Consider the following 16,677-nt stretch of genomic DNA (forward strand, 5'->3'; position numbering starts at 1 on the left):
CAGAGAAGAAAGTCAAGATACTCTGATCTGGACTTTGAGGTATGTAAGAAAAAAAAAGATTTATTCTGAAGTTGTGCTCAGCTATTTATGCATAAAAGGCTGTTTTTGCTGTTGTGTTAGTCATTTGATTTACTAGTGTCCGTTGTGCCTCTTTAGCTTATTGGAGTAGTACAGCCTTGACTCATCAGGATTTATAGACTTTCTGTGTAGTTAAGGTAAAAGCAAGGCTGTCAGCTGACAAACAGGGCAGTAGCTCTCATCAACATTTTATCCTCCTCCATCTCCTTCATCCATTAGCTATATGTTGATTTTCAAACTGTATGCTTTTAAAGTCATTTGCACATTTCACATCTGATTTTATCATTGGTCAGCAATGAATATTGGCTTGCAGGTACATAATCAAACCCCCCTTTGGCAGATTTTTTATATTTCTTTTTGCACTGTCAAAGCTTTACTGCATATATATTTTGTAATCTCTGTCAAAACATGGGAAACATGTTGCTTCTGGCAGCTATTTTGGCTCTGGTTGCATTTTGTTTTAGCTTAGATGCACACAAACACTTTAAATGAAAGAGCTGTGCCAAGATTTTGATCACCAGGACTCCTTTACATCAACAGAACCCTAAATGAGAAATGATAGCAAAAATGACCTATGTTTAGTCATCATGTGTCCCATAAACTTAACTTTAATTATCACTGTTTCCTTTATTTTGACAGTCATTGTTGTATATGCAGAGGAAAGCATTTTTTTTCTAAGACTTGGCCTCTAAGAAAACTACCATGACACTAACAAATTGATCAGAGGTGGAGGGGGTGGAGAGGAAGATGCATTTCCATTATTGGCTGTCAATACCAAAGCAAAAACCCTTGCCATTGCAGAAAGTCATGCACACCAGGAAAAGACACATGGAGCTGTTCCAGGAACTGAATCAGAAATTTCAAACCCTGGACCGATTTCGAGACATACCAAATATGGGCAGCATGGTGAGTAACAGGAAACCCAGGGGGGTGGCTGTCAGCTAGTTAAAGATTCAACATCCAAATAATCTATTTAGGCATTTGGTGCAGGATACATTTATGTATTATTGTGCAAATGAGTTTTTATGTAGCAAAAGTTTGCCTTTCTGCATTTAATAATCATTATAGGGGCTGCCTCTTGAAAGCAACAAAACTTTGTCTTCTCTAGGCGAATCTCAAGAATATCAAAATAAAATGAGAACCTTTGGCAATTTTGCTACAGTGGAGTGCATCAATTCCAATGCAAGGCCATAAATGCACTTTTATTTACATGCATATTTATCTTCTTAGCAAATCCATCATTTTTTTATTCATTAATGCATGGCAGATTATTTATTATATCAGCATGTATGTATTAGCCCAATAAGGCCAGTCTCTCTCTGAAACTATGTGAGAGGTAGAACTCGACTTCATTAAAAAGTCAGGGTATTTATGCAATACCTCATGACCTTGCCACAAACCAAAAGGCTCACCATCTGTCTCCACTCCTGACTGGATGTGTAGACAATGGGGACATCACACTAAACCCATCTGTCTCAGATGAACTGGGTGGATTCTTTTTTCAAACATATCTTAGATGCAGTGCTGCGAAGTTAGAATATTCCCCTTTTTTTTGTTAGCATTGCAAAAAATTTAAATCTAAGTTTTATCTTATTAAAAGAAGTGCAATTTTTCTTGAATTAACCAGGTAAGTTAGACACTTTGCCAACAGAAAAGACATAACTAACATTATATGCAATATATATCTATTGATCTTATAATAAGGGTTAAAATACTTATTCCATTGGCAGATAATCTTCTCTACCTGCTCAAATGATCTGTAAATACACTTATTTTAAGACATTTTTAGATAGTATTTTTTTGGTCTTTAGACACAAGTGAACCACAGGGAAGGCTTCGATCTAAGAATAGGATAACAGTCGTGTTTTTGGACTGTGGGAGGAAGCCGGAGTACCCAGAGAGAGCCCACGCATGCACAAGGAGATCATGCAAACTCCATGCAAAAAGACCCCGGACCACCCACTGCCCCACCGTGCAGCTCTGATGTTAACCTCCCACATACACATGCAAAAGCTCCTAAATACTTTAAAGAGATTATGGATGCAGCCTGAAGATCTTGTGCGTCATAGCGCTCATCACTCGTCTGGTGCCCCCCAAGCCCCTACTTTTCAAAAAATATATATTACATATCATTATAACTTGCCCTTTCTCTGAAAATGTCTATATTATATATCATATAGGGTCAGTGTGGCCTGGAGAGCTATCTGTCATTCAGGTGTGACAAAAACGGGAAAAAGTATCTGTATCAAAACTTTGCAGCACTGTAAATATTAGCCTTTGAATTGCACCACCAGTTCCACTCACCTCTGCAGTACATGCAGCTGCAGAACTGTTGCCTAGTTACCGTGCAAGTACCCTTTTTTTGTCGAAAACGAGTTTCTTACTTCCCCTATTTTACTTTTTTCCCCTAAATGATTCTATTGCAGAGCTGGCAGCAAACATTAGTATTCATTTTATATTCCCTGATGGGGAGCAGCTTCTTTCCCTTATTTGCACTAATGTCTTTGGGACTGTCAATGAGAGCACATTCAGAAGAACAAATGGCTCACACATGCAGCACATCCAGTGCTCTAGTTTCTGAGCTGAAGAAAGGAGAGATCTGCTCCATGTTATTAGAAAGCATGTTCTCATTTAATACACTACCATTTTCTTTTTGTTATTTGATGCTTCTCTCAGCATTAATTCATTATTTTTAATCAGCAATGCTAGAAGCTCATGAAATGCCCTCCTGATTGTACTGACCTCACTGAAAAAGTCTGTTTAGAATAAAAAGTAGCTGTTTAACCTACTAAGGAAGTCACGCTACTAACATGACCTGCTGTTGGCCGTGTTCGCAGGACAAGGCAATGCCAAAACAGAACCCGTGGGAGAGCTACAATCCAGCCTGTGAGTACCAGAACTACGCCACTATGAATGTACTAGATTCTGACACCAAGGACTCGCTGGAGATGACGCCTGCAGAATGGGAGAAGTGTGTCAACTTACCCTTAGATGTCCAGGAAGGAGACTTCCAGACAGAAGTGTAAAGAGTCAAGAAGGTGGAGAAAAAATGCAAACTTGGAAAGGAGGAGAAGGGGATGTATTTTGCACTGATTAAAGCAACAGACTTTTCTAACAGCCTTGGCAAACATATCTGGAACTTACGAGCGTGGCAGGGACAAAATGTGCCAATACAATATATGGACCGGTGAGAGAGGAAAAAAAAGAAAAATAAAAAGGGATAAAAACATCAGTGTTACTTTTTGTATTCTCACTAGTGTACTTAGTGTGGGGCAGCCTGGTGTACAATATTTACCATCCTGTGTTACCAATTATCTGTGGAGGAATTGGCTGAAAAAAAAACTCTCTTAATGAAACCTCACAAAGCAAATGACATGCCATGTCGTCCCAGCTTCATCGGGTCTAGTTTTGATTTCCTAAAACTGGACCTGGGAGCACAATGTATATATTTATGCAGTTTTTAAAAAGTTTATAACAGTCCGTTTGGCCATTACTACACTTTTTACTTTATAATATAAAACATGGGAGGCAAAGAGGATTTTTCTGTCATATTAAAATGAATGTTTGTCAAGCTACATTCTTCATTGCTTTAAATGCAATAAAGATAATACTCACTTTTATATAAATAATATATTTCACAACTTTAATACTGCAGAATCTGCTTGAAGGATCCCAGCAAGCTCTCTCATCTGCAGCTCTGTATAAAATATTTAAAAAAATGTTGTACGGTGTAAATAAACTTTTGTCTACATATGTTTTACTTGTGCCAATTTATTTTATGAGGTAAAAAAAAAAAAATGCCAACCTGACCAGAAGTTATAGCGAAAAATGTTAACATTTGAAAAGGAATGTAAATAAAAGAGGAAATATGTTCGTACTGCTTCAGAGGTCGTGTCAAGTTTATGTTGTGTGTTTGTTGTCAAATGCATTACTCACTCTGATGGAGCAAGAATATAAATTATATCTAATGATAACTGTTGAAGAAAATGGGACTTAATGGTTACAGGGTTAGTTCAAAGGTTGTAAAATGATGTTCTGATGTAAGGCTGTATGCAGAAACTAGATGCTGTACACATTTTTTACATTTAGTGGTAATTCCAGACTATTTTGTCCATTTAAGACCAAAGAGGATGTCTGATGGCTTAAAACGACTTTTAAAGGTATCATCAGCCTGCTATTTTACAAACCTTTGAACCATCTGCAAATTATGCAAGGAAGGTTTTTGCACATAAGATAAAGGTTTTAAAAAAAAAACACCTCCCTGTGTGAAACATACTGAATGGAACATTTGAAACATTTGCAGGCAAAGCCAATACAACAGATCTCAATGCACTGTCAACAATCCAATAAATTAGAGTTACATGAGCGGTAAGCACCGATTAGATTCAATTTGATTCATGACTCAGATCTGCTGAATCATTTTTCTATTCAGCTGAAACACAATATGATGCACTTTGGCAGTAAATGAACATCAAACAAGGACAGGAGGATTTCCAACTGAATCTTAATAACTTTTTTGGGGAAAATATTTTCTTCATTAAAACATCAAATAGTGATTTCAGTACAAAGATCCAAAGAACAATTTGAGAAAAATATATGACATAATTGATGTTCTCGCATCAATAACAACAAAGTCTTTGAAACATTTTCCGTTGAAAAGTATTTTCTTTATAAAAAATATTCGACCATTAAATAACCTAACAAAAAAGTGTTCATCTATAATTAATTTATCTATGAATATATGTATGTATGTATGTGTGTGTGTATATATATATATATATATATATATATATATATATATATATATATATATATACATACACTTTTTGGATCACACTTTTTTAAACTTAAAACCAAAGTAACAAGATCTCATCCATAAGAAAGAAGATTATCATTAATGCCATATTCCTAGGACCCACACTTGTTTATTAATCAATACGAATCAGCTGATCTTAAAATGCTAATTTTAAATTTGCTCTCTTAACACATGTTTCACTGAAGAAGATCATACAGTAGGTGTTGCACCTCCACCCATTTTCTGTTTAAGTAATCGTAAGCTTCTTTATAATTAACGGTCCAATGTGAAAGTGATATTGTTTTAAGGTTTTATAAAACTCATGTTAACAGGCTACTTGTTTTTGCCTATCCCACATTAAAATGTTAGCTTCATTCTAACCAATTTGAATAAACAACCACATGAAGATGCTATAGAGGGTTAACTACTGTAGGTAAGGTGTTTATAGCCTACAACCACAAATCTATAGAACTATCTTTCAAAGAAAACGTCCCATTGAAAATAAATTATTGTGAAAAGTCTGGATTTAAAAACTAAATAAGGTTCTGTTTAACTTGTGAACCTATGGAATAATTAAAAAAGTGGTCAAGAGTGCCTTATAAGTCATCTGTATTAATAATGACTCTTTAGTTGAGCAAATGGCTTACACCTTCCCACTACAGCCAAAGGTTTGCTGTGTTTTGTCTCCTCAACAGTCCATCTATATTAAATTTCCAAATGTGGCTGGGAAACATTTCCACTCCTAATATGTTTCTGTCTCTCCTGAGGATTCTCATGATAAGATCAGTTTCCTCAGACAGGCAGGTCCACACAGACAGAGCACTAATGGCAGGGAGCTGCCAGAGCTTAGAGGAAATCTTGTTTGTTTTGTCTGCTGCTCTGTGCAATTTTTCAGTGAGAGTGGAAGGTCTGTGCTCTTCTCTCCATCTGAGATAGAGGGGTCCACCGAGTAGAGGGGGGTCAAGATCAAGCAGGAGGGGGAGGAGGAGTGACATCTTCAGGGGAGAACAAGGAAAAGATGAAGAAACAGAACAATCCCTAGTGGGCTGAAATCAAGACTTTGGACTGCTCACACATTGTCTACACTAAAAAAAGTGAAAAACAGAGCTCGTTAGTAAAATTATGTCTGCATTTAGAGAGCATTTTAATTTAGACAAAATGCATAATTGGTGTACAGTAATTACTCTATACACACACGACTGTTAAAGGTGTCCGATTTTTATTTATTTATGGTGCCCTGTTGTCTTGTTGTACTTTGTGTGTCTTACAGTGTAGTTTATAAGTGTTTTGACCAATGACCATAACATTTTTGAAAATATGTGTGCTGTTGTGCATTGGCACAATGAATACATGACAAAGTGTTAAAGCCAAAACACTTCATTGAGAGGGGTAAGAAGAAATGGAAAGTTCAAGCTAAGTTTAAAAAAACTATTTAAAAAAATGGTATTAAGAGGGAATACTGTGGTTTAGGCTTATGTCATACAGACCTGCACATGAAGATTTACAGAAAGGGTGTTTGTTAGTTACCCAATTAGTTTTTTAAGATGTTAGATCAGGAGAGCATGGTGGAGGTGGAACAGGCTTTAAGGTGATTCCTAAAGGCAGTGAAATAGGAACCAGGTTCTGCCAGTCGTGGGTGTGGAAACCCAGTGGTGCCACAGGAGGTTTGTAAATGGCAGAAGGGGGACCAAGGAATGATAGATGACTGGCCCCCTCAGCTGATTAGGCTCTTTGGACCAGTTGGTCATGCTGTTTGAGCCATAGCAGCAGAACAATCACATTGGCTAATTTGTAACAAATAATGAATTTGATAGTAACAGGTTTGGAGTTCATATAGAGCCTAATTAGCATAAAAAACCTGCAGTAAAGCTAAAAAAAGAAAAAAAAAAGCTGTATATTTTTATCCATCCATCTTCTTCTGTTTATCTGGGTTGTTTATCGGGTTGCGGGGGTAGCAGCTTCAGCAGGGAGACCCAGGCGTCCCTCTCTTTAGCCACTTGGGCCAGCTCCTCCAGCACTCCCATGCCACCCGAGAAGCATAGTCCCTCCAGCGTGTTCTGGGTCTCCCCCTGGGCCTCCTTCCAGTGGGACATGCCCAGAACGCCTCACCAGGGAGACGTCCAGGAGGCATCCTAACCAGATGCCAGGGATCTATCTATTTAGCGTAGCGATAAGATATTCAAAGCTTTTCATGATTAATATGAAAATGGCAGCGTTTTTTCTGACCTGTGAGCTAAGGTGGGATAGTCCTTTCTTTCACGGTTAACCAGGGAAAAGTTTATTTTTTAAATCCCACATTTCTTTTACTTTAATATGGTATCCTATTACAAATAATATTTTATGATTCAATAATGGTGGTGTCAGAACCATGTTTTACAGTAGGTAGATGGATGAAAGATGGCTTTGTCTGCTCTTTCTGCCAAATGGTGTCTGAACTGACTTTTAATTGTAGGGTCAACATTATATAGGCACACTAATGCCTATTGCTCAGTAAATTTTGGGGTGCTCAACAGTTTGTCCTAACTTGGCTGCAGGTCTTGATAGCTTCTCCAGAGTCAGCATGACCGTTTTGGTCACTTCTCAGCTGATCTTCTTGTTTAGATAAGAAGATCCATCCATCCATCCATTTTTCATCACTGCTGGGGTCTCGAGGGGTGCTGGTGCCCATCTCCAGCCGTCAATGTAGGAGTACACCCTGGGCAGGTCACCAGTCTATCGCAGGGCGGTAAGAAGATCAGTTTAGATAAACATCTTGTCAGGTTAACACTTGTACCAATTTATTATTGTTTTCATAATGTGGATTCAACATTGCCCTATGCGTTGTTCAAAGCATTGGAATGGACAGTTTGATAGTAGAACTGGGAACTTTATTCTTGACCTTGCTCAGTGATCCTTTAGATCTTTGTTCACTATAATTCAGTTTCAAACGGCTGGGGTGTCCACACACCTGTATTCTAAAGTGACATTAAATTTGACACAAACATCTAAAAATATAATAAATAAATGTGTTGTTTTAGAAAGAAAACTTCAGATTTTACTTTGAAGTTTAAGGGTAAGCCAGGGTTAAAAGAACAATTGTAATTGAAATTCAATTCAATTCAGTTTATTTACATAGCTCCAATTCACAACACATGTCCTCTTAAAGCACTTTACAGTTCAACCAGATCATACAGTCAAATTGATACAAAGTTTTCTATCTAAGGAAAACCAGTTGATTGCATTGACTCATTGACTCAAATACAATCCCTCACACTAAGCATGCTTGTAGCGACAGTGGAGAGGAAAAACTCCCTTTTAACAGGAAGAAACCTCCAGCAGAACCAGGCTCAGTGTGAGCGTCCATCTGCCAAGGCCGACTGGGGTTCAAGGAGACAGAAGCAGAGATACAAAAAGCAGCTGTAGAAGGCGGCCCCGTCCAGGAAACACACAGGCAGGCAGACGAGCTCCAAGGCAGCTCCCATGCCAGAGGACGAAGAGAGCACATCCACTCAGTCACGGTCAGAGAAACAGGACCACACCGGAAAACAGGCCGATCTCCAACATCTATAAACAAATAAAATCTATCTATATAAAATCTATCTATTATTACTGAAAAAGTTTTAAAAATTTAAGTATGGTTATCCTTTAATTCAAAATTAAGCACAGCTTAGTCTTGGCCAATTACACAAATTCAAAATAAAAAATGTTGAAGGTTATGGTTGTACAAAACAATAGATGTTTAAATGAGAAATACAGGTACATCAGGTACCATGGAACACTTTTTACCCAACTACTACTATTCAAATTACGTATAGAACTATGACCTTCAGCAGTTTGAGAATATTTATGTTGCCTTCAGCTTTTATTAGGAATCAGCAGCAAGGTTACACTTTTAAAGCATTTGCCATATTAATTTATAACTTTCTGTTCTACAGGGTGTTACAGAATACTTGGGAAATTGTTAACCACAACAATATCCGAGACATGAATGTAGCAAGTGTTTTGTTTCATTTTCTCACTTTGTGGAAACATTTAAAAGGGTTATTAAACTGATGACTGTGGATGCTCTAGCTACCTGCACCAAGGCTTTTCAAAACCTCAGAAAAGCTTAGAAATGGGATGCCATGCATCAAACAAGATGACTGAGGTTATCGGCTTTAAAGAATGAAAAGAACAACATACCTCAGGCCCTCCTATACTGGATGTTTTGCATTACTGTGCAATACTCCTACACTTCTCTGTTGCAAACAAAAAAGATAAATCTAGCTTTTTCTCGAGTGTTTATTCTTATTTGTCAAAATCAAAAAGACAATAAAACCTATGGAAAAACATAACTTAAGTGATCAGTATATTGCATAATCAAAAAAGTAGTGAATTAAAAAAAATATATAAATAATGTCCCCTTTATGTTTTTTAATAAAAACATTTATTCTTTTTATGCATTTTTGTTTTAAAATAATTTGTATATATAGCAATGCAGAAAAAAAAATGTTCTCCTGCAAATGGGTTGTTTTTGTAAAAGATCTGTTTAGCTGTTTGCAAATAGAACATGGACATGCTGACAAGCCTGTTGGACATGTTTTCATTGAGTGGAGATTGGCGCTTCACACAGCCTGATCAGAGCAAAGAGGTGAAGCTGCTTTGTGCCTCCAAACACTGAATAAACATAATGACATTGATCCCGCATCACTTGTCTTCACTGAGGCCAGACTGAGAGGTGAGGCAAGCAGCTCCTTTTGAAAGGAGATGCCTGAAGACTTTAAACCAAGGAACAGATTTAGGAAATTACTTCAAATTTGTTTTGCTTTTTTTTTTTTTTGTCGATGGCACTCTAAAATCACCCATCTTAATAAAGCTTTAGCCATAGTAAATATGAGAATTATTTTTAGTTTTAGACAAAAGTTTTCTTTTTCTTAAGAGCAAAGCTATGTTAAAATAAAATTTAAGTTTTGAATTCACAATAGAGTAAAAATTTAGAGGAGTCCCAAGCATGTTTTTGGCCTGCACCATAAAATACATTTCAGTCCCTCTTCCTGGAGAACAGTGAGATGGATGATGGTTACAGAGGCCCAGGACGATAGTTACAGTGGTCTATCATTCTTCCAGGAATCTACTTTAATCTCTACCTTATTTTAGACAGTCCTGGTTGCCTTTATTTAAAAACATTTCCTCCAATCTCTCTATAGACAAAGGCCCAAAGGATGGGCAGCTGGATTTTGTTCAACTTTGTTTGCATCTTAAAGGTGAAGAGGAAAATCTTTTATTTCCATGTGGATCATCTAAAAAGTGGTCTTCCTAATTGTCAACCATTCTGGTGATATGTTTACGTAAGGCCGTCCTACTCGTCTCGTTAGCTGTTTTTTCTGCACATGCACACTTTGAGGCATATTATTGTGGTGAGCTACGGTTTCAGCCAGTCATTGAAGCTCACCTTTCGCACCGATGTTCTTTTAAAATGGCCAAGGGTCATAAGATAAAAAGTGTTGACGAAGTGTATGAGAAGAAAAGAAAGGCCCCAGATATATCCAAGAATGCTTTGTGTTAGGGCTGGGCGATAATTCAATAACGATATATATCGATTGATTGACATGTGGCGCAATAGAAAAAAAGAGGGTCGATAAAAGTTTGATAAAGAAACGCAGTTTTCCTTCCTTCTCATTGTAGCCTATCATGTAGGTTTATGCTAGTCAGTACTTCCTCCTAACCAATCGCAATCGCGGACCCAGGCACGCCGTCACAAAGCGCCGCCCTCTCAAACCACAACACAGAGCACAGATGTCGCAGCAAGGAGTGGTGGAGGAAATTGTTCCAAAGAAGGGTTTTTGTAGTTCGCCAGTTTGGCAGTATTTCGGTCATGGCAAGTCGGACAAAAAACAAATCACAGTCATCTGTAAAATGTGTAGGGAACCAGTGAAAACGAAGTCTGATAACACAACCAACTTTTTTTATATCATCTCAGCCGCTCACACCCGCAGGAGTACGAGCTGTGTAGGCCCCGACGCGGTTCTCCTCCGAGGAATCTTTGGGAATTTCGGGGGGGGGAATATATATTGTAAAGGAAGAAAATATTCTAACATAGTTAACTTTGGAAAAAGGTTGGCTTTTCATTTTCTTCCCTTCCCCAGGTCCACTCGGCGAGCTGCGTGTGGTCACTATGAAAATCAGCAAGGCATGTTGACATCACAGAATTACAGAGTTTAATCCAATATAAGACAATGCATACACTTAGAAATAAGACAATGCACAAACCTACACCAGAAACTGCAGAACAACAGAGACATACATTCCATTACCTGACATGAATGGAGAGAAGGAAATAAAGCAAAGACGTACAAGACATCTTTGGAGAGTTTGCAAGAGCAAAATCTGATCTGTAACTTCTATTTAGAAAGCTTTATCCTCTTGTATCTAATCCATTCAAAAAGGGCTGGCCCTCGGTCCTCCAACCAGAGCCATCTCTGACACTGAGCTTCACCTAATTTACTGCAAACATCTGGGGTCATTTGCTTCTTTGTTTTAACAAGAAAAGGCGGAAAGCTTGTCCTGTCATCTAGAACTCTCAGGGTCATAAAACACAAGATAAGCTCTCACAGACAGCTTGTGGAATGCGGGGGGCCTCACTTTTGACCTTCTGTAAACCAAGCAGAAATCTCTCCTGCAGGCTTAACTGTTATTCACCCCCCAGGAGATACTCATTTCATGGCCTGTGCTCTAAATACTTACCCATTAGTAGTTTTAAATCATTAACACAGCCTTGTTCAAAATTAAGAAATATGTTCAAGTGAGAGTGTTTACACATGCCATAAGATTAACTGTATTAAAGTCTAAAAAATAATCATTTTTCTTTAACAATATATATATATATATATATATATATATATATATATATATATATATATATATATATATATATATATATATATATATATATATATATATATGTTCTGGGCTGTTTCCCACGTAGTTCTAACAATTGAGAGAAAAATGCTGAGGGGCAAGCAACTTCAAAGTAATAACTCAGGTTAAAGCAGGAAACTAAGCTGAACCATAACGAGGTGCCAGTAGCACCTCTAGAAGAATAGGGGTGAGAAAAAATACCCCATAGAAATGCTAGGCTAAAGGGTGAGTTGATTTGGGTTTTTGTTTTTGTTAAGTGGAGTTTACATTGTAGCTTAGTCCTACAATCTTTTAATTACCACAAGCTGGTGGTGTACTATTCCCACCCAAATAGGGTATTCTATTTATTTATTTGTTATATTTATTTTGGTTACTTTTCTGGTCACTTTAGTTTATTCTTTGTCAGTATTTAATAACATAACTCAGGTCTTTTAAGTTATTTTTCTTTAAAACAATTCTGTTATGGTTAAAAAAGTTGGTTAAATAAATATTTAATTGGAAGTCTTTGTTTGTGTTCTTTATTAAAATTAAATCATTTAGCAATATTATAAAAAGTCCAGGCAGAGCTGCACATAAAATATGGTTTCAATTCTTTTCAATAATTATCGATATCGATCAATATGCATTTTCTTTTATCGATAAGCTTTTTTTCTATATCGCCCAGCCCTACTTTGTGTGGAGAGCTCTCCTCACAAAGCATAATTGAATTTGCTGTCACAGCGAGCCGCTGTCACCACCTGACAACAGCGACTAATAACAAAGATGGCACAAGCACTGCGCAGTTGAAGTAGAATTACATGACCAGCGGGGAGTAAAAAGTAATGATCATCAGTCCGAACGGTCAGTTAACTGAGTTAAATGGAGCCTTGGCAGAAGTTCAACTGGAGAAACAAATTGCTCTCCTATATCGACCTGCGACACAGCCAATCAGCTTTGAACCACACCTCCACGAAAGCCAATCGGCATCCAAAGTTCATCTAAAAGGCCTCCTATCCGCAACTCGTCTACTCCTGTGCGCAGGCAGTGGTTGCTTTGTGTGACTTCATTCAGATGATTGCGTTTAAACTCGAAGTGAGCTTTGGATCCTCCACTCTGGCTGCTGCTCAGATCCTATCGTCTGACACACCTGTTGATCCACGTAATTCTGCAGAGATTCGCGGCTCCGGCCACGCCCTGTTACCCCGTCTCCAAACATTTCTGTGTTTCAGCCATCAGCCAGCTGGATTGCTCTGCGTTCAGCTTGCTGACACTGATTCTCTGTAGGTGAGACGTATCGCTTCAAGGCTTTAGTGTTTCCTAATTCATACTTTCAGCTATTTTCGCTATTTAAAATAAATAAAATAATATTGCATGCTTCTCCAGCCCACAGGGTTAGGGTTATCGTTAATTTACATCAGTCCTCTGATCTTGCCTTTCAAGGTCCCCTGCTGTTTTTTTTATAAAATTTTCTCTGTAAATTATGTCATGGCGTTTTAACCAGCAGATTGTGCACTGATTTTGATGGATAAATCCCGTCGTTCCTGCGTTTCTTTCAGTCTGTTTCGATTTCAACTCATGCTTTGTCGCAGATTTCAGTTTTATGAGAGCCTGAATTTAGACACTGAAGTTTTGTGGAAAGTAGTTATTTTATATTGCCACTGACTTTAATTAAATCTTCAACCTAATATTTAACAATGCTTAGGTCTAACTGCATGAAAACTATCCTGCCAGTCAATCAGCAACACTGTTATCCCACATTATCCATATATTAGATGAATAAATCTTAAATTACTGGAACCCGAATCCCTTAATCGGACTCAATAAATCTGTGAACTAATTTAATTTCACCAGGCTACTCTGTGTCTTTATTATATATATATATATATATATATTAAAAAAAAAACATATAAAGAAAAACACTTTCTTATAGGTATGGCTTATCACGTAACATTCAATCAAGTGTTCACTTCACCGCATAGATGGGGTGAATTTCCTAGTGGATGTCTCCTCACTCTTAAGGAGAAGTTAAGCTGCATCCTTCTCTTTACAGAGCCTATCGGCTTATCTTCTCCGTCGGCGCGTTGGGATGTATTGATCCCCTAGCAAACACTCAATTTTTAATCACTTTTAAACTAAATCATGGACATTTTCAAACCTCTCAAAGTTGTTGCAGATTTGCTTTTGGCAGTTCACCATGTTTTACTGTCATTTAGTGACCCTGTAGGAAGCCTATGTGTCTGCTGCACATGCTGTCTGGTTGATAATGTAGTCCACTGCATTCATTAGTCTCTTCTAGTTTCAGATCATCATCAACTGCATGTCTCAACGTCAGCTAATCACATAATCATCATTTTTGGCATCCTTTCTCAATCGCTACAGGCAATTATGCGCCCTCATTCAGCACTATATGCGATTATGGCGCCTTCCATCATCGCGCTTTCCATCTTTGCAGCGTGCACCTCATGGCGGCATTTATTCTGGGCGTTTATGGCGGCAACTTTGTGGCTGGCATTTTATACAGCCTTCTAGCATAGCGGCAGGCGCTCCATGCCGCCGGTACCCATTGCGGCAGACGCATCCCACTTTATCATTGCCGCAACACTTCATGGCGCCCTTTTTCCATCACAGCCAGTGCATTACGGCCCAAGCACTTTGCCACAGGCGCTTCTTGCTTTTAACCCATCACAGCAGCGCTCTCTTTTCATTGCAGCAGGTGTATTATATCCCGTCAGCTTATTCCTCCAGACGAATCGCACCCAAACCCATCCATGCATTTGCATCACGAAGGCGCTTCGCTTCAGACCCCTTAGCACATCGTGGCATATGTATCTCAACTGAAACATCACGCTTAACCATCGTGGCTTGCTGGTTCGTCTTTGGTCATCAGAGCCTGCAGGTTAGCCTAGATCATCGCATCTCCATCTCTCTTTCTCAGTTCATCATGGCTCGCGTATCATGTCCCCAGCTCATTGCTGTGTTCTCTCTCCTTGCACCCTCAGCTCATCACTATGTAAAGCTCATCTGTGGTTGTGGCAACCAGAGCGCTCACCCACAGCCTATCATTGCTGTTATCACCACAGTCATCACCACATTGTTAGTTTCAAGTGACAGTGTCTCCTTGCTGGTCAACAATTTTGCCATTGCTCATCATCCCAGTGTTGCTCTTTCATTTCCAGGCTGCTTGATCTGGCTATTGGATTTCCTTCCTCCTTGTCCAGGTTCACCGTTTAAGGGCTGCCTTCTGACTTTTCTTTTGGTCTAGACTGCTTCCCGATTGGATCGGCAATCTTTCTACTATAATCATTACTCATCATTCTGTGTGCAGCCATGCTTCACTTTTACGGATGATGCCCCATCCATAGGTTTTGGGGGGTTCTTTCAAATAGTTGGTTCGCAGTTCATGGCATGCACCTCTCATCAATTCTAATTCTCTGCTCAGTGAGATTTACCCATTAGCTGTAGCTTGCGTTGCCGGGCCTCTAATTCAGAATGGAGCAGCCACAAGAGTGGTCAGAGATGTCTCCTTGAGTTTCTCAGCAGCGAGGCTCATGGTCTTCAGCCTTTGCCTCATATATCCGCCCTGATCACGCATTCATTCATCCGAACTGTTCAACTTTCTCTCAGTCTTTAAGGGTAAGCTACCTACAAATACTGGTGGTGGTTTCAAAACTCATTCGCATTCTTCATCAGATCAGAATGATTATTTCAGTTGTGTTTATAACCCATTCTCATCACTCATATCTATCCTGTAATTCATCATGCCATGGTTTTATACCAGGCTCCATTCCATCATTCATTCTTCACGGCAACTGGCCCCCTTTTGGTAGGCCTACGCGGCAACTGGCCCTGGTCCTCTTTTGATAAGCCCTCGCGGCACTGGCCTTTTAGTAAGCCTTCGCGGCTCATCTCCTCTGTTACTCCTCCTGCCGTTCTACTTTTTTTTAGCTTTCAATTCAGTCTCTGCCTTCTAGCATGCTATCTTATCGGGCCTCAACCTCTGCAATTTTGGACCATATTCTTTGCTCCTGTTCATGCATATCTATCAAAATTAAGCGCTATGTTTTCTGTCAAGGTCTGAGCGCTAAAGATAAAGTAATCGTTTAAATAAATTTCTTCTAATTGTCTTTTATCTTCTTGTGAGTTTTTCACATTGAAATGGAGCCTGGGCAGAAGTTCAACTGAAGAAACTAATTGCTCTCCTACATCCATCTGCGACACAGCCAATCAGCTTTTAACCACACCTCCACGAAAGCCAATCGGCAACCAAAGTTCAAACCAAAGTTCATCCTAAAAGGCCTCCGATCCGCAACTCGTCTGCTCCTGTGCGCAGGCAGGAGGTTGCGCTGTGGGACTTCATCAGATGACTGCTCTTACTGCATTCCCTGTCTACTCTCAACCAGTCCGGCAGAAGACCACCATGTTGAGTCTGGTTCTGCCATGGGTTTCTTCCCAATGGGGAGTTTTTCCTCTCCATTGTCGCTTGATGCTTGCTAATCATGGGCAGGTTCTCTCAACCTGTGTTATCCAAGCTAGACTTTCATCTTCCCTGAGTGAAGCGCTAGAATCAGCTCACGCAGTCCACTGGATCTCCCCATAAATCTCAGCATACCGTCTCACTAACCAGCAGTCTACAGACTGACCAACTTCATCTATCTCCACTCAACCACCAGTTTCAGGCCTGGGGGAAACAGTCCTGTTCTTTACTCCTGTTCATGCATATCTATCTAAATTCAGCTTTATGTTTCCTGACGAGGTCTGTGCACTAAGACAAAGTAGGGTATTTAAAAAAATCCGAAAATCCTCCACAATACCTTTTAAGTTTTAACTGCCTCAAAATGTTTCATCTACAGTGAAAATCATTTATAAGCTAGATCTTCTTCACTCCTCCTATCCAGATCAGAGTTTTTGATGCCATACCAAAAATCATAAGCATGAGCGCTTGCTTTAAA

The 16,677-nt window shown here is 39.0% G+C and overlaps 1 protein-coding gene across 10 annotated transcripts in view; it reads left to right on the plus strand.

Annotated features, from left to right (window-relative positions):
- Positions 1-3,963, plus strand: part of adgrb3 (adhesion G protein-coupled receptor B3) — a 167,734-nt gene extending 163,771 nt beyond the window's left edge. For 7 of the 10 annotated variants that reach the window (XM_038296381.1, XM_038296378.1, XM_038296379.1 and 4 more), the window contains 3 exons: positions 4-39; positions 880-984; positions 2,916-3,104. In XM_038296381.1, the coding sequence (XP_038152309.1) occupies positions 4-39; positions 880-984; positions 2,916-3,104 (330 nt within the window). Of the gene's footprint in view, positions 1-3; positions 40-879; positions 985-2,915 lie in introns of all 10 variants that reach the window. The other 3 variants (XM_038296383.1, XM_038296385.1, XM_038296377.1) reach the window with 2 other exon arrangements.
- The last annotated feature ends 12,714 nt before the right edge of the window (positions 3,964-16,677 follow it).

This window comes from Cyprinodon tularosa, unplaced genomic scaffold (genome assembly GCF_016077235.1).
Source record: "Cyprinodon tularosa strain WSP-4 unplaced genomic scaffold, ASM1607723v1 ctg37, whole genome shotgun sequence".
Lineage (NCBI taxonomy): Eukaryota > Metazoa > Chordata > Actinopteri > Cyprinodontiformes > Cyprinodontidae > Cyprinodon > Cyprinodon tularosa.